The sequence below is a fragment of the Rhinolophus sinicus genome, chromosome 1 (assembly GCF_057876585.1).
Source record: "Rhinolophus sinicus isolate RSI-liver-muscle chromosome 1, RSI-T2T, whole genome shotgun sequence".
In the NCBI taxonomy this organism is placed as follows: Eukaryota; Metazoa; Chordata; class Mammalia; order Chiroptera; family Rhinolophidae; genus Rhinolophus; species Rhinolophus sinicus.
The window spans coordinates 115,641,677-115,659,841 of record NC_142501.1 but is presented as its reverse complement, the minus strand read 5'-3'; the positions used below and the strand labels follow the sequence as shown (position 1 = coordinate 115,659,841).

General features: G+C 41.6%; 1 protein-coding gene and 1 pseudogene across 1 annotated transcript; both read left to right on the top strand.

Moving 5' to 3' along the window:
* Nucleotides 1-230: 230 nt before the first annotated feature.
* Nucleotides 231-16,882, top strand: PHYH (phytanoyl-CoA 2-hydroxylase). The gene is made up of 9 exons (XM_019738280.3): nt 231-505; nt 3,605-3,663; nt 4,853-4,963; nt 5,582-5,750; nt 8,442-8,523; nt 9,156-9,337; nt 12,448-12,597; nt 14,435-14,569; nt 16,487-16,882. The coding sequence occupies exons 1-9, from the start codon at nt 431-433 to the stop codon at nt 16,538-16,540; spliced, it is 1,017 nt and encodes a 338-aa protein (XP_019593839.1). The 5' UTR covers nt 231-430; the 3' UTR covers nt 16,541-16,882.
* Nucleotides 9,345-12,438, top strand: LOC109450699 (ferry endosomal RAB5 effector complex subunit 4-like; annotated as a pseudogene).
* Nucleotides 16,883-18,165: the final 1,283 nt, after the last annotated feature.

Below are 18,165 nucleotides of genomic sequence, written 5' to 3'. Positions count from 1 at the left end.
CTTATTTCATACGCTTAAAAAAAAATGACTACCCAGTTTCTAATATTTTGTACTGGACTCCCACTAAGTTAAAGGCCTCTTTTGAACAGCACGTGACTTCTAGGGCTGGACATTTAAATTTTTGTTCTTTCAGCAGCGTAGTGGAAGGAACGGCGTGGAATCAAACATCCGAAACTATGCAGTTAGGAGTGTGAAGCCACGTTCTGGTTCCATTTCTCCTTGGGCGACCTTACCCGTTACCGAGCCCTTCCAAACCGGGAAGTCACAACAGTGCGTGGCCCCGCGCGCGCCCTGCAGGCCGAGGGGCGTCTCCGTGCTTCGCTCGGGGCCGTGCCCGCCCCCGTCCTACCGCCGCCTGGAGGCGGGGCCACCCCCAGAGTTAAGTGGGGCGGAGGTCCCGGCGCCCGGTCTCCCAACGCCCGCAAACACCATGGACACCGAGTGCGCTGCCTCCCGCCTGAGAGTCGTGCTCGGCCACCTCCGCCGCCCTTCGGCCGCGAACGTCGTATCCTTTGGGCTGCGCTGGGCTCCGGCGGGGAGGGGGGCGGCCTCCAGGGCGATCGCACAGTCGCCGCGCCGGTTCTTCCCCTTGCTCCGCGCCCAGGTCCCGGTGACGGTTGCGGTCCTTGCCGAGGCCCGGGGCGGAGGGGTGGGGAGGAGCGCGCATTCCCAGGCGCTCCAGCATCGGGGCCTCTTAGGCCTCGGTTTCCCTGCTTGTCACCAAGAGTGCCTGCTCTCAGCGGCCTGGTCATTTTCTGCACTAGGCCGCGCGTGACTTCCGCGGCCGCCGGACATCCAGAAATGTCGCAGCGCAGTCGCCCTTTGAGCAGGAGCGCAGAGCGGCTCGGAGGAGCCAAGACTGGGGAGCGGGCAGCGGGGCCTGAGGGGGCGCCTGGCCTGGCCGCTGCAGGGCACCCGCGCCCTCAGCTCTTCTTTCCCCAAGGAGCCCAAGGCTGCGGTCCCCATGAGTTCACACTGTCCCCTGTTGGTGCCCTTGGTCCGCCTCCTGATTTGGTATCAGAAGTTAATCAGGGAGGGAATGTGTGCGCTGCTGGCGTTGAGTCCAGAAAGAGGTCACTACAGCATAGGGCACATCAAACTGCTTTATAGATTTGTTCTAGCTGCTCAGATGAAGTGTTCTCTTCCAGGGTGCACTTTTGGAAGCTCCCTACAAAACTGCTTGGGATTGTTCCTAAAGCGACCGGATTAGCTTCTGTGCTGCTCTATTTAGGATCCTGAAATCTCTCATAAAATGGTCACGCTAGCTGTTTCTTTTACTTTCACATTGCTGTCCCGGGTCAGTTCCAAGCAGCTATGTTCCAAGCAGAACTACCCTTTAAAATCCCGTTCATGGGCTGATGAAGGGAACCCAAGTGATTAAGTCATCTCATTTCACATGCGAGAAAACAGAAACTGAGGCTAGAAGAGGTTAAATCTCTGGACGGGGTTCATTTAACGAAGGTTGTCAAAGTGTGGTCTCGGGACCAGCAACTCATCATCACGTGGGAGCTTGTCAGAAATGCAGATTTTCAATCTCTACTCAACCTAAGAAATCAAAATACCAGGGGGTGGGACCGCTTGTTTCTAATACATGCTCAACCGAGAGAACCACTAATTTATGGGGAATAGCTATAACTGGAACTACAATGAAGGTTCCCGTACAGTTTCTTACTACTTTTAAAATTTGATATTCCGATCTGGCCGGTTCTTCTTATAAATAGTGTCGAGGTCAGAGCTCAGTGTTTTCATCTGCATTTCCTATATTTTTTCCCCAAACCACTTTGTGATATTCATATTCCATTGCACAGAGATGGGTTATACAAATTAGTAGTAATACAAGTTATTTCTTAAATTCCAAACATCTTTTAAAATACTATTACAGCAGATGCTTAGGCTATTAAAACATCATGGCGGAAATCATACTCTAGTCAAATATTACACTGAAAACACTGCACATTTTAATGAGAGGAAAATTAAAATGTGCTCAAATGCTCTAAGTAGCAGGGCAACTAACAACTAAAATTAAGTCACTGGTCCGTTTTTATGTATCCATATATATGATTGTTTAGATAACCACTCCTCTTGAAAATGCATAATTAAAACATAAAAATGTAAATAAATGATTTAAAGAAATTTCAATTCTTCTGATCACCCAAGTAAGATCTATGGTGTACTAAACAGCGCTGCCCAATACAGCTTTCTGCCATGGTGGGCCTGTTCTATACACAGCGTCCAATAGGGCAGCCACATGTGGCTATTGAGCACGTGAAATATGACTAGTGCAGCTGAGGAACTGAAGTGTTAATTTTATTTTAAGTAGATGTGGCCAGTGGCTCTAGTGCTGGACAGGTCTCCCTCGATTTTCAGTGAATGTGTGGTTTACGCGTCAATAGACTCCTGGAAATGTTGTAGCCATTTCTTCTCAGCCTAAATGACGCTCTAAAGAGATGTGGATTCTGGAATAAGGAATAAATATAAAGCATAATGTGGTTTTTAAATGCAGATAAACATAAAGGATAAAATAAATATAACCCATAATTCCACCACTCTTAGATCATTGTAAACTTTCTGGTGTGTTTCTTTTCTATGCGTTTACATAATTATATCATTAGGATCAGACTGTATGTACATTTATTTGCATCCATTTTTTCATGTTTACTAACTTTGTATAGTAAACATGTACTAACTTTATATAGTAAACATAGTAAATGCTTATTAATTTGATGTAGTAAACATTTACACATTAAAAACATTCTGCAAAAACAACAATGGCAAAAAAAAAACACATAAAGGGAGAGGCGAAAATAACTTTGAACTAGAATGCTGACGTCTGAAATGTCCTGGCAACCACAGTTTTTTAATAGTTGACAGAGGTCATTAACTTCTTTGCCACAAGGAAAACAGACAGTAGCCAGTAATTCTGACTCCTGGCCTGCCTTTCTGTTTGAGTATTACATTGTTCCCAGTTATCCAAAGCTCACTTAAAAATAACATGTTTACAAAAAGTGACATTCTGAAAGTAACTCTTAAAAAGATACAATGAAAAGAATGAAAAGCACAAAAAGAAACAATAGATGCTACGTAAACAACCTGTGGTTATTGGAGGAAAAAGAAAACTAGAAAGAATTACTAGTTCTTTAAGATATTTAAAATTATACTCAACTGTGTGGATTTTACTTAAGAGTTGTTTATTTTACAGATGTTTAAATGGCCAGCCAAACCATTTCTCCTTACTTCCAGAATTGAAACTTTTCAGCAGTTTAGTGGAAGGAATAGTCATGTAGAAAAACACAGAAACTACAAAGGTCAGCCATTTTCTGCTTGGTGACCTACAGGGCGCTCCAAGCCTAGATTTCCAGCTCTGAGCCGCAGGACGGATAACAAAGCTCTTGGGTTTCCAGCCACCTCCTCAGACATCTGTGCAAATGAAATGGGGTGATGTAAACAGTGGTGTGTAACTGTCAGAGGTTATGTGTGTAACCAGGTTGCTTGATGTCTACTTAGCACCCATCCTCCCTTGTGAGAGCCAATCCAGGGCAAACTGTTGTTTCTAGAAGAGGTTGACTCCTGAATTTTACTTTATTTACCTTAATTCACATCCTAGGTAGCTCACTTAACTTCACAGGCTATTTCTCCTGCCAGTTTCCGCCCTCAGCAATTCCAGTAAGTAGATCTAATTTTAATTTTTAACCAAACTGTGTATAAAGGCTTTTCTAGTGGTAACTAGGGTATGAAACACTACTTATCATGGTGCCTGGTAAGAGTTCATTATGCAAAGCCTCCATTTCCAGGACTTGTTCTATTTAGAACAATTGTGGAAAATTTTGAAGATCCTGACTATAATTTTCTATTTGTATTTATAAAATTCAGAAAGAAGAAAATATATCAGAAAGAGTGTAATCTGGTTTTTAAAAATTCAGGCATGGTATATCTCATTTAAATTCGCCTGTCCTATGGTCATACCGTGTTTCCCTGAAAATGAGACCTAGCCGGACACTCAGCTCTAATTAGTCTTTTGGAGTAAAAATTAATATAAGACCTGGTATTATATTATACTATATATTATATTACATTACATTATATATTATATGACCGGGTCTTATATTAATTTTTACTCCAAAAGACACATTAGAGCTGAGCGTCCGGCTAGGTCTCATTTTCAGGGAAACAAGGTATTGATTTATCAGCTAGCATCTTTTGTTTATCTCAAATTACTTTCGAAGGGGGAGACATTTGATATCCATGGAATATTCTCATCCAACCACAATTCAAACTAGAGGAATGGACTGGGTGATTTGAGTCTGTGTGTATGCTGTACACTTATTTTGATTTTGTTACTTTGATTTCTTCGGAGAATGTATGAACTACATAATTAAAAATATAAAATATATTGAATTTGTTTCCCATCTGAAAAACTATACATATACATCACAGAACAAATTTTAGAATCAGAAAAATAGAATTTTTAAAAATCATCCATAATTCCATTACATAAATGGAATCACTGTTAAAATGTTTTTTGTTGTATTTCTTTGCATTTTTTTTTTTTACAAATAATGTCTTAGTTTTATAAATCACAAACATATTTTATTATAATAAACACTAGCCATGTTATATTATATGCTCTTCATTTTAATGCCTGAGTGGAGGTGACATAATCATTCTTCCATTTCTTGGTCACATTAATTAATGCTTTGGATTTAAAGCTTTAAAAAATTTTTCAGAGTTCCTTAAAGTCTTTGAAAGAGAAATGATAGGTGAATGAGTATGAACATTTCTTGGGTTCTTGATACATATTGTTAGTTGTAATTTTTTAATTGGACTTATTTGAGATTTTTTTTTTCTCCTTTAGGTATACTCAGGATAATAATGTTCTAAGCCTAGAACAGAGAAGATTTTATGAAGAAAATGGGTTTCTTGTCATTAGAAATTTGGTATCTGATGCTGATATTGAACGCTTTCGGTACAGTAACACTATTCATTGTTTTACAGAAATATGTTACATGTATGTGATGGGAATACAGTAAGATTAGCTTGTCCACATTCATACATTGTTCAGTGATTTGGTTCCTTAGGAAGTGGTTGGGAACATGGGCTCTAGAGCCAGACCTGCTGGCTTTAATCTTAGCCCCACCACTTAATGCTGTGTGTCCTGGGGCAATTTATTTAACCTTTCCAGGCCTTTGTTTTCTCATCTGTAAAATGGGGATAATATTAGTACTTATGTCCTAGAGTTGCTGTTAGGGCTTAAATAAGGTAAAATATTGAGAGAAGACTTTGAACAGGGTCTGGCACATGGTAAATGCTGTGGAAGTGTTTGCTCTTATTCTTCAGATGTAACTAAATCATATATATTTCCCTATTGGTTTGCTGAGCTAAGGAATATTTAAATTCTGGTAGTGAACGCAGCCTCAGAGTTAAGAGGCAGGGACTTCTGAGTGGGCCATGTTCTCCTCCTTCCCCACAACTATTCAACCTGGGGCTGGAGGCCAGTTTAGCACAGAGAGCACCCCAGAATCTTTCCCAGAACTAGACCTTGGAGCCAGTGGTGATGACATTATTTGCCAATTTAATTTCCTAGGAATGAGTTTGACAGGATCTGCAGAAAGGAGGTGAAACCACCTGGATTACAGTTAATGAGAGATGTGACCATTGCAAAATCAGAACATAATCCAAGTGAAAAAGTGATTACCAAGGTCCAAGATTTCCAAGAAGATGAAGAACTCTTCAGATACTGCACTCTCCCTGAGGTTCAAGGCCTTCCTGCATTTTCTTTCTCTTTAAGCTAATACCCCATCTGCATGCTTGCCTCTGAAATCTGCTCTTTTTACTTTACCGGTGTCTTTCTGCTGTGGCCCTAGAGCAGTGGTTCTCAATGAGAGGTGGCATTTGCAGTGTCTGGAGACATGCTTGGTTGTCACCCATAGACCAAGGAGGAATGGTGTGCTCCTGGCTAATGGGTGGAGGGCTGGGGATGCTGCATGCAATGGGGCCCAGGGATCCTATACTGTACAGGATAGCCCCCTTCCCCCAAAACAAAGAACTACCCAGCTCCAAATTTCAGTAGCTGTCAGATGGAGAAACCACACTCTAGCCTTTGCTAATTAATTATCTTTGGTTGGGAAGAGCAGGAATCCTGTGTTAAAGAGGCTTTCTCACACTGGGTGCAGGCGTGTCAAAGGGTGAGAATGCTGAGGCTATTCACCGCAAATCTATTTATGTTTTCCCTTTTGTTTTATGAACCTGGTAGGCAGAACTGTGAGTTTGTTCTTACATTTAAACTAGTTTTGGGCAGCTGGTTAGAGCGTGGTGCTCTTAACAGCAAGGTTGCCGGTTTGATCCCCACATGGACCACTGAGTTGCACCCTCCACAACTAGATTGAAACAACTGCTTGACTAGGAGCTGATGAATCCTGGAAAAACACACTTAAAATAAATGAAAGTTAAAAAAAAAATAAAAAAAAATCTAAACTAGTTTAAAAAAAAATTGTTATTCTTTAAGAGTAATTCATATTTATGAAACTATTTAAGCAGTCCAGAGGGGCATAAGGTATAAAGTAAGGTCTCCAACCCCCAGTCCCACTCACTGCTCATCTCTTTTGTATATTCATCTACAATTATTTCATGTATATGCAAGCATATTTGTATATCCCCACCTTGTGTGTAATGTGGGAACATACTGGTTGTCACCTTGTTTTTCCCACTTACAGATCTTCGACATGTTTCCACCAGTATCTGTGCATCTACTTCATACTTTTAAAACGGCGGCACAGTATTCCATTGCATATATGTACCACAGTTCATGACCCATTTACTTAGAATGGATTTAAAGGAGATATCACATATAGTACTTATTAGAAGTTATAACCCCAAGTGCTGTTAGAGAATGTGACTCATGAAGAAAGGCTGTACAAGTAGCCACCTACGCTGTCCAGCCCGTTGTGTTGGGGAACGGACAGGAAATGGCCCCTCTGGACCATCCATTCATCCCGACCTCAAGTCCTGTTATGGACATGGAAGTTGTGTAGATGGATCCAGGATGAAAAGCTTGAGATTAGAGACAACCTGGGGTAAATGAAGCATTATCAGGATTTTCAGATTTTTCTACATCTGTAAAGGATGAACCATGTATCTGGTGGTGCATGCAATGATTTTTAGGAGGTATGCATTATTTTAATAGTTATCTATTTTAATGTGTAATAGGAAAAAATAACCAGCACATTTAACCCATGATTTCAAGAATCAGGATAAAACTAAGTAAAATAAAGTGAGTTAATTTAAGGAAATCGCTAGCTAACTGTATTGGGAAATTCTGCAATGTGTGGCAGAAATGTGGAGGATGGTTCTTGAATGACTGAGATTTAGAAAATACTGGCCTACGTGAAAACCAAAAAAAAAAAAAAAAAAAAAAAGACAGCTTTATAAAAAATAAGTATGAGGCCTGAGGATTATTGTAATGTTTCAGGTGTTTCATACGCAAATTGCCAATGTTCCTTATACACAAGAGATCCAAGAGTGAGAAAGCAGTAAAATGTGCTTCTGTTTTTGAAGTCAGACAGAGTTGGAGTGTGACTCAGCTGTTTCATGTAACTGGTTCTGCCAACTTGGGCAATTTATCTTCAGGGATTACGGTGAGGCTTAACTGTGGTGGGGCTGATGTATAAAGTCCCTGGCAGGTAGCAGGCATTCCATGTAAGTCCTTTCTGCTTTTCACCCCTCCCAAGAAGGGTTCCATGCTGGAGGCAGCACCCCAGCTGCCAGAGCCCGTGACTAACTCAGCCCTCCTTGTCACGTGCTCTCTTTGCAGCTTCTTCCTAGCATGTGTCTCAACCACAATTGCCCCTGTCATTAGTTAACACTTCTTTGCACCGGACTATAAAGTCCGTGGCAGCAGGGATCTGCTTATCATGTTCACTGTCGTGTTCCCCTTCCCGTCAGTCTGCCTGGCTCACAGACCTCAGTAAAGAGCTGTGGAGTGAACGGCCGCACTAGTTGCAAAGTGTCCTCCTAGTTGCCGTTCTCCTTTCTTCTGGGCTACGCATGACAGTTGCAAATGGGGGTCCTTTCATGGTCTCTTCTTCTGAAGCCTCCGTGAAGGAAGAGGAAGCTGGCTTCTCACTGGGCAACTGTCCACGGCTTCCGTGACAGAGGGCCGTTCCTGTCCTCCCAGCTGATCTCTCACAGACACTTCTCTCTCTCTTGCAGAGAAAGTGCTTAGGTTTCCACCGGGCTCCAAAAAGCCCATTTAATTTCCAGTGTTATAGATTTCCAATGATTTCCAAGTGCTGACTTTTTCATGCTTTGTTTGCCATGTCATGAAATACCAATTGGTTTTTTTAAACTATTGCCATCTTGGTTCTCATAAAGATAGTTGTATTTTGTGCCACTTGCCTGTGCATCTGATTTCCCATGAATTTCTTTTTTTTATCCTTTTCCCTTAGATTCTGAAATATGTGCAGTGCTTCACTGGACCCAATATTATGGCCATGCACACGATGCTGATAAACAAACCTCCAGATACTGGTAAAGGGCTCTTATTTGTTAACGAGAAGAAAAAAAAGTTTAATTAAGATACCTAAGGTTGATGTTATAACTATAGCTATGTGTATAACTGCTAAACTTGCATAAATGGATATGTGTGTATTGTTTAAAAAGAGACAACGGCCCCCAAATGGTTAGTCACTTGTGCTAAGTCTACAGCACCGAATGCAATACGTAACCTGACTGCAGTTTCCACTTTCCCCCAGGAATAAAACCTTAGTTAATATTTTGTATTAGCCACTTAGCAGGTTATCAGGGGAACCTCAGATTTGACCACTTTCTTCAATGTAATTAACCAAATTTTTTTTGGAATACTAGGCTCTGTGCCCTAACCAGAGTTAGCAAAGAATAAAGCACAATAGAGATGATGACACATGTACTAGAAAACAGTGTAAGTATCTGGCTACCAGAAACCCAGAAAAAAGTATAGGCTCTGGGGCCGCTGTGTTCACTGGATGCTCCGATTTAGTGCTTATGTCTTGAGGCTGATTTTCTAGAGTGCTGTTTCCTTTGTTTGGTTTGGGTTTTGGGGGGTAGGGCATTGTTCTGGGTTTTTGGGCAGAGGAGAAGAATTCTGAGGCTCGGGCATCTTTTAACAGCAGGTTCCTTTTCAGGCAAGAAGACGTCCCGCCACCCCCTGCATCAGGACCTGCACTACTTCCCCTTCAGGCCCAGCAACAACATCGTTTGCGCTTGGACGGCCATGGAGCACATCGATCGCAACAACGGCTGTCTGGTTGTGCTCCCCGGCACACACAAAGGCACGCTGAAGCCACACGACTATCCCCAGTGGGAGGTAGGTCTGCCTGGCAGCTGAGTCTGGATCAGAATCTTTTACTGTTTTGATTTCACAGCAGTATACATCAAGAGCTCTACCAATGAGCTGGCGTTGCCTTTCACAGCAAAACACTGTTCTAGCATTTGGAAATCAGGATCAGGGAAAATTCAAGGATGTCAGATAAAATCATCATTGGTGTACTTACAACAAGGGTTTGAACTCTGGTAGGTGCTGTACAGGATCCGAGGTTGTAAAGCCTAATTGTAGAGGTAAGACATAAACACTGCAAAACCAGAGGCATGTGCCAAGTCTTACACTCTGAGTGATGGCTCTGGGAGTAAAGAAGAGGGCGGGAGCGTCTCCTTCCAGCTGGAGAGACCAGCACATTCTCTGGGGAGGACCGAGCAGGATTTCACTGCGTGGCTGTTTCACAGTTTATCGATTCAGCTATTGATGCTGAAGGACTATTAAAAGCTTTTGAGCCCATGAGCGATGAGATCAAACTTCTTCAAGAAGGTTGTTCAAGAAGGAGGGGCCATTAGGGCCGCTCGGAGACAGGATTTAGTGTGACTATGACAGGCTTATATTTTCAACAGAGTGCTACACATGAAGTGCTACTCATTTGTATTTCAAGAAAGGGAAAATCTTCCTGTTGCAGAGGATAACGCTGTGAAACTTCAAGTGAAAGCTTGTGTTCTGAGCCAGATAAATACAAAGCTTCTGGCAGAAATGAAGAGGGAGCAGAATTTCTTCCCTGTTGGGAGAGAAATTGCTGGAATGGTGTGAGATGTTGGAAGCAAGGTATCATTCTTTCAACCAGATGACGAAGTAGTCGGAATTTAAACCCTGGATTCTGAAGACCCTGGACTGAGTGAAGTTGTGAGAGGACGTGAGCACTATTCACAAGCCAGGAAAAGTCACACGCACAGAAGCTGCTGGAACCATTCGGGATGGAGTAGGAGCCTATGCAGCTCTGCATTGTCTTTCTCATCTCTCTTCAGGGAAACCAGTGCTGATAATGGACGGAACAGGAGCACTGGCTACAACAGCTGTTCAGTCAGCACACCGCAGAGGAGCCAGTGACTGCAGCAGCAGCAGCACTGATGACAGGCAGTCCCTTGAAAGCCTCAGGCTTTCTATAGCTGAGTGATGGGAAAGCCATGATGCTGAAAGCTGTTTAGAAGAAACAGGTGGCCTGGGAGTAGATACTGTCCTAGATGCTGGAAATTAGGATCAGGGATGTAAAGATAGATGGGATAGATTTATAAAGATGATGAACTAGCTGTAAAATTACAGCTACTGCCACATAAACATGGTGTCATCACACTGCGTGGTGTCAGAGGCCGTGAGGTAACAACAGAAGAACACCTGCCATTGGCTCCTCCCAACAGCCACTGCCTTTTCCGTAAGGGCGCAATGGTAGCTTTCCTTAACGATGAAGTTTGGAATTTGTCAAATGTACAATAAGGAAAATATCTTTGTATCTTAAAAGATGTGATGGAGAAGTTATCAACTGGTGTTTTCAGGCCTCAGTCGGATGAACCCACAATATGAGATGAAAGTTTCCACGGAAGTTGTTCAGAAAAAACAAGGAAGAAAAAAAGCAAGTTGTTCAATTTTAATTTTGTTTTTTTCTCAGACCTCAGTTGGATGAATCCATCTCAGTATTTGAGGCCAGAGTTTCCTTGGAAATTGTTCGGAAAAGTCAAGGAAGATAAAAGCAAGTTGTTCCATTTTTAAGCATGTTTTCCTGCTATCTGTCAAGACGTTCCGAGTTATCTCAAGTATTTGAAAAATTACTATACAAACAGCCAAGACAATTCTATAACATCCAAAGGGAATAATCAGTCTTAGTGTTTTAGTTACAAGGCAATAAAGTTTTGAAACCCTGTGTTGACAGTCAGAATGGGAAGAGCACCTGTTGTTAAGGCAGGAAAAATGAATGTGCTTCTGCAGGAAGTAAAAACGATGGCTTTAAGAATGTCTGGCTCACTTAGAATCCATGCACTGATTAGTGCCAAGTGAAAAGAATTTGAGTCTGGATTCTGATATAAAATCTGAAATTGTGAGATTCATCAATTAAGGTGAGGTTTAGGGAAGGTATGGTGCAAGCAAAAGGGAGTGTTTTGGAGAGCCGTGGGGTCATGCTGAGTCCATGGAGGGCTGACTAGTTCTGGGCAGGAAAGTGGGCGTCAGTGCTCAGTGGGAAGAGTGGGGGTGGGGTCCTTGGTGTGGGCCGTTGAACCCTATGTCTGGTCTCTTCCATCCTCTTAGATTTAAAGTGGCCACAGTGAGAGGTCAGATTGGCTTAGCTTGGGTCACATACTCTATCCACCCTGGTCAGGAGAGAAGCACACGGGACCATAGTCCCCAAACAGCCCAGTAGGGAATCAGTCATTCCAAAAAGGAATTTGGGATAGTCTTAGGAAGGGGAATGCGATGAACGCCCAGCCTCCATCCTAAAACAGCAACTGTCCCTCCCCCAGAAAGGCTTATAAACTTTAAATCACTTTTCACTGTAGTTTGTAATAAGATATAACCATTACCTAAAGCAATAACTAACTTTGGAAATAGTTATAAACAAATACAATGTTTTAATGTATTCTTCTTCTTTCTTTACGCTGGATGTGACATGAGTGGTTTCTGAGCTCAGCAAAATGGATCATTTTCTCTCCCCTAGCTCAGGAGAATAGCTTCTCAGAAATACTCCTGAGTAACAGAAGAATGATTTATGCAAAGTTCCAGGTGAGGACAATATCATAGTGGGAAAGAATGTTTACAGATTCAGGCTGGAAAGGTGGTCTCCTGCGCTAACCGAAAAAGGCAAAGCTGACCTAGATCTTCATTTATAAGTCAGTAATAAAGGGTAGGTGGAAATTCCAAATTTTAATTTGGTCCAAAAAACCCACGATTTTTAATATCAACATGTGACTTTCTAAAACCAGACATCTGAGGAACTTTTGTATATTTACTTTTTTTTTTTTTTTTTTTTTTTAAAGAATCTAATTTATTTATCTTTTTCCCTTGGAAGAACTTAGCGAACCTTTGCTTTTCGTGATAAGCCATTGATAAAGTTTGTAATTACTGGCGTCCTCAACTACAGATGTGGCTTCTCTTATGTGTTCTAGGGAGGAGTTAACATCATGTTCCATGGAATCCAGGACTATGACAGAAACAACGCCCGAGTGCACCTCGTGATGGAGAAGGGGGACACCGTTTTCTTTCATCCTTTGCTCATCCATGGATCTGGTCAGAATAGAACTCAAGGATTCCGTAAGGTATGCATCATAACATCACTGCGTTTTCCAAAGATGAATGGTTAGAAACAAAAATGTCAAGATATATTGAAATTTAAAAGATTTGTGATTTTTAACTAAACTAGCATTTAGTCCAGTGTATTTACCAGGAGGCGTATTTGCCTACCTTATGCTTTTTTGCTCCAATCAGTAAGAAGCCAGGTGACCTCAGGATGCCAGCCCTTAATAGTGAATCATGATCACTCATGGAATTGCTTCAGAGCAAGGGCTTACTTGGTAGCCTACAGCCTATGCTTCGAAGGCAAAAACCATCACTGGCATACTAAAATAATAAAATCTGGAATGTATACAGCTCATCGTAACCACATAAGAGGAAGTTTATAAGTATCATTGCTAATGGGAAAAATATTACTGATCTGAAAGAAAGGTTATTTATGTCTGAATTGGCTGCCCAGAAATCAGAGTTAGCAGGCAGCCATGTTTTTCACCTTAGTCTTGGAGTATTTTAAACTTAATGATTTCATTGCTTACATTAAACACTAACAAATTTCTCATAAATTCCCAGGTTTCTCATTTCTCTAAAATTCAGTACACCTGACAGTGCTGTGGACTCACATTTTCCCCATGATAACATGACTGTTGATACTCAATTTCGGGGCCTTCTGTGAGGCCGAATGAGGCTGTCCATGTTACACTAACCCCTTTGGTCTTCTTGAGGCCAAGGGTTAGTTGCCAGATTTCATCTTTCATTCATTTATATTTCCACCAGGCTCACCAGGGTCAGAATGGGGGTGTGTTGAGAAGGCACTCTCCTCAGGGGCAAAATTTAGTGGGGGCAACTAAAAAAACTCAACGATCAAGTTAATTAATATTTTTAAACTAGAATTTTTAAAAATTAAAATTAAAAAAATCCAAGGTGAGCACAATGCCAAAAATTTAAATACAGGCAAGATCAAACTCTCTATTATCACAACCCTCAGAACTGTGCAACTACTTTGATGTTTTGGAAAACATTAACCATTAAAAATACAGAAAGACTGTATAAAGGAAAGCACAGGTTCCCTTTTGCCTCAGGCTCCAGTATGGCTCGGCATGGCCCTGGGGCTCTCGTGGGAAATGGAGTTTGTGACTCCACTACCTAGAGATGTGATGCTTTGGGCAAAGCAGGAAGTCCTTCTGACAGGTGTGGTCACCTTAAGGTAACTAACTGGTGACAAGGAAGGTGAGTTTTAATTATTGCCTTGCAGCAGATGTGTTTGTAACTTTTTCAAGAACAGGGAAGCCAAGTTACTTCTGTCTCACCTTCATAAGGAAATAAGATAGGTATCTTATGTGAACACTATCAGACTTTAAAAGCCCTTTTGAGTCGAGAGGAGTGTGTGTATTACTTTCCTTTGCAAGGTTTTTTTTTTCTTTTTTTCTCCCCATAATTTGTGGCCATTGAAATAACAAACCATCACAAACTTGATAGTAACTAACTTCTGTGACTAAGAAGATGATGAAAAACCCTGGAATTCTTCCTTTTTAGCACTTGGGGATATCCACTTTTTAGAAAAACGAAATGCTAAAAAGTTAAAGACCTCTTACTTATGTAATTATATTCCCTGCCCCATTTATACGTCTTATAAATAAATATCACAGCTAGTTAAAAACCTTGTAATTTCTCAAGTAGGCTTTAGCTGGGGATAAAAAGAGAGACTGAGCCACAAAGAGACTGATTTAAGACTCAAGGGAGCAGCTTTCAGTCTAGAAATCGAATGCTGAGTGAAATAAGTGGCTTTCTCAAAGAAGACTCCTTGCTGGGGTGCTGGTGTTAATGGGATTTGTTCCTTAATACTAATTGGTTCCCTTTGCTCAGGCAATTTCCTGCCATTTTGCCAGTGCCAACTGCCAGTACATCGATGTGAAGGGCACCAGTCAAGAAAACATTGAGAAGGAAATTGTGTCGTTAGCAGATAGATTGTACGGAATTAAAGGCGATGTCTCCATGAAGGTAAAGATTTCGGTTTTTGTCTTTTCTGCAGGTGCTTCATGCTGCTCATACTTGATGTAATTTGAAAGCATAAAGTGCGTGGGTTGAGAGCTCCACATGGCTGAGACCCACTAAGAAAGACAGTGGAGTTTCTGTTTATTCTTGGTTCCCCTGTGCTGTCTCTTTATGGCTTTGGGCTGTCCTGGGGTGTGCAGGCCACCCTGGTCCATGACAGACAGGAAGGAAAGAAAATAGAAAACAGAGGAGAGGAAATGAAGGACAAAAGGGTCCCTTCTGAACACACACAAGGAAAGTTAAAGGTTTGGAATATCAATCACAGGCCTGCTTTATTCGTACATAATTGAATATTGATGCATTTGGGAATCCAGTAAGACTCCCAGAAAGCAATTCTCAAGTATGTTTTTGTGTTTGTTTGTCACTCTGCACCCAGAGTGACTCACAGGCTATGAGAGGTACCGCTTGCTTGTTGCAGAGATTAAAGATCACAAATGCTTATCGATAAGCGGTGTGAGACAATATTTCATGTGCTTTCCTAATTCATACATCACTTGTAAATTTATTTTTACCTAGTGGACATTCAATGCTGATGAGGATCAACAGAAAAATTATCAGTCAAGGCAAAAAACCTATTTGCTTTGTAGACTATGTACGTTTTAGCCTCTGAACCAAGAAGCTGATCCTGTTTTTTGTTTTTTTTTTGAAATTTGCGTTAGGTAATCATAAATGCATGCATTTCCTATGGGGTGACGTGACCTCCACATAGACTGGAACGCTGGGCCTTCCAGTACTCTGAAGAGCAGTGTACACCCATGGCAGGCTTCCAGTCCCTTGGGGGTTATTTCTGAATACCTTCCCAGCTCAAGAATCTTATTTCACCCTTCCCCCCATCTCCGTTTAGAATCTAGGAATCTATGAATGCACCCCATATCTGAAAATGCCCAGATTTCACATTTGCAGATCTTAGAAAGCCTAGTCCTTCCTCCTTTGTCCAGTACTTAAAAAGCCTTACAAAGGCAACACAGTTGTTTAATTGGGGCTTCCACCCCACACCCTGAATTTTAAGGCAGAAACAAAACACGTATACACGACGTTCGAGGTTTGTCAATGTTGTACTAAATGAATTACCTACCCCCTGTATTAATTTTAGTTACTCTCTTAAGTTATAGTTTATAAGCTATACTTAGAATAACAATACAACGTTCTGCTCTACAGTTCTTTGTCAAGTACAAAAGAACTTTCATAGCCCTTTTCTTATTTTCTTCTCCAAAACCCAATGGAGCAGAGATTATAGCTCCATGCTCTTAATGAGAAAAAGAATTGTCCAAGGTTGGCCTAAGTTAGGTTAAGATGACACAGCTAGACTTCAGAGTCAGGTCCAATTCCAAAATCACTCTTCCGAGCATACCTTGCTGGTTGCTCAAAAATAAACAAGAAATAGGAAATTAGAGAGTCTAAATTATTTTATTGAGAGCAAAGAAGAAAAAAAAATGCCCAGTAACTCAATGACACCATTTTCATGATTATGATCTAATCAGGAGGCGATCACTCACAATGGGGCAAGGAAATGACCTCAAGGACGGCAGGGAGATGGAGAGGGACCGTTGCTAGTGCATGTGGCCAAGCATAACACTCAGCCAGTTACAATACGTACGGTGTAATCAACAGGAGGACCAACAAAAACAGGGCTGACAGTTGGGGACTCTGTGTCTTAGATTATTTAACATATTAGATGTTGGCAAGAAAACTAATCAGAGTCTCAAAATATGGTTTATTTTCTAAGTGTATGACTTAGATTTTTTTTTATTATTATTATTATTATTTTTAGCCATTTGTAGATGTTAGAAATTTCGTTTCTGTTACGGTAAAGAGACAAATTGAAGTGTTCTATAAACTCATTCTGTTTGGCATTATTTCCAGGATATTTGGCAATTTCGAGCACGACTTGTGAAAGGACAAAGAGTCAACCTGTGAGACAGCCCTTTGCTAAAAGTCTTCTAAAGAAAACCAAAATGAAACACGATGTCTAAGGAAAATATTTTCCTAATGATATGATGTAATCTTTTCCATTGCTTGTTAACAAAAATCAAAATGCATGTGATCAGATACTCAATTGCATGTGGGTAATTTTGCAATGCAGCCGTGTTGCTTTAATGAGTGTAAAAATAGTAAGAGTGAACTATTACTGTTTTAAGGAAAATTGACTTAGGATTACAACTAAATATAGAGGACTGTTGTATAATTGAAGCCTGTTAAATCTGTTTCTTTCATTCATTTAGCTCTTTGCCCTAGCAGAAATAAATGCTTTGAAACTCAGGGTGTGTTGAGTTTTGCATCCTTCTCCTGGAAAACAACCCACCGCCTACTACTTTCATGTCATGAGAGTCTTCTGTTCAAATCTAGAATAATGAATGATGCAGGAACATTTACTGAGGGGCGTAAGAAGGGCACCGTGGACTAAAAATAAGGGTAGATACAAATGCTGTCAGACAGGAGTCCTTCCATGATATCTCCAATCCAAACCACCCTCCTGATGAAAATAGACTGGCCTGTCCAAGTGTTCCTAAAGAATGAAGACAAGGTAACTTATCTGCTATTTAGTATTGGGCAGGGCAGCTGAAAACCTGCAGCATTTACGAATGAAACCTAACCTCTTTCAAGGTACAGGGACATTTTTAGATACTTTGGTTTGGATTTCAAATGAGCAAGAACTGGGGGAATTTATTTTAATAATAGAGCATCGTATTTCTATACCAGCTGAGGGCAGCAAGGAGACACAGACTTTTTTTTTATTTTATTTAAATACCAGTTAGAGCTTTAGTAAGAAAGAGTCCCTTTCTTGTCATTCTGCAAAGCACAAGTTTTCCTAAATCTACTTGCACTGCCTTTTTTTGGTTTCTCTTGTAAGGACACCCAGTTTAAGTTCAGTGCCAGCTGGAGACTGGGGAGGGCAAGATAATTACTGACAAGGTTTAAGGAAATTTGATTATGGAATAACTGAAAACAAAATGTACGTAAGGAATGCCGTGTGAACAGTATGTACATGGCATTGTTCTATAACCCTTGGGCTTCTTACCATGGAACCAGAAAGAGCTGACTGCTAAGTCTGCTGAGATGTGTCGCAGACCTAGACTGACAGTCTCTTGGGGCTTGTCTCTCCACAAGGAATGAAGGCAAGGACCTTTGCTCTGCCACTCGTGGCAGCAACTAGAGCAGAGCACTCGGCCCCCACCATCCAGCCTCCACTTCTGGGGGCGCTGGGCCAGCAGGTGGCCTGGGCCCCTCTCCCGGAGCCTGAGCTGAGCGACGCCTGCTTGCTCCCACCTTCCTCTGCAGCCTCTTGCCTTTTGACACAAGACTCAGAACCACTGCCCATTTCCTGAGCTTTCACGGGCTTTGGGGGTGGCACCGCAGTGCCCGGGGTGTTGGAGCCACAGTTAAGCCCCACTGCGCGTAAGTTGACCTGGCCGAGATCTAAAGAGCACCCCAGTCAAGGTGGCTCGAAGCCCCTCTCCTGAGGTGACACTGAGGGTGAGAAGCCCACGCCCAAGGATCCATTGCTCCAGGAGGTGACGACAGCTTAGCACTTGCAGCCACTT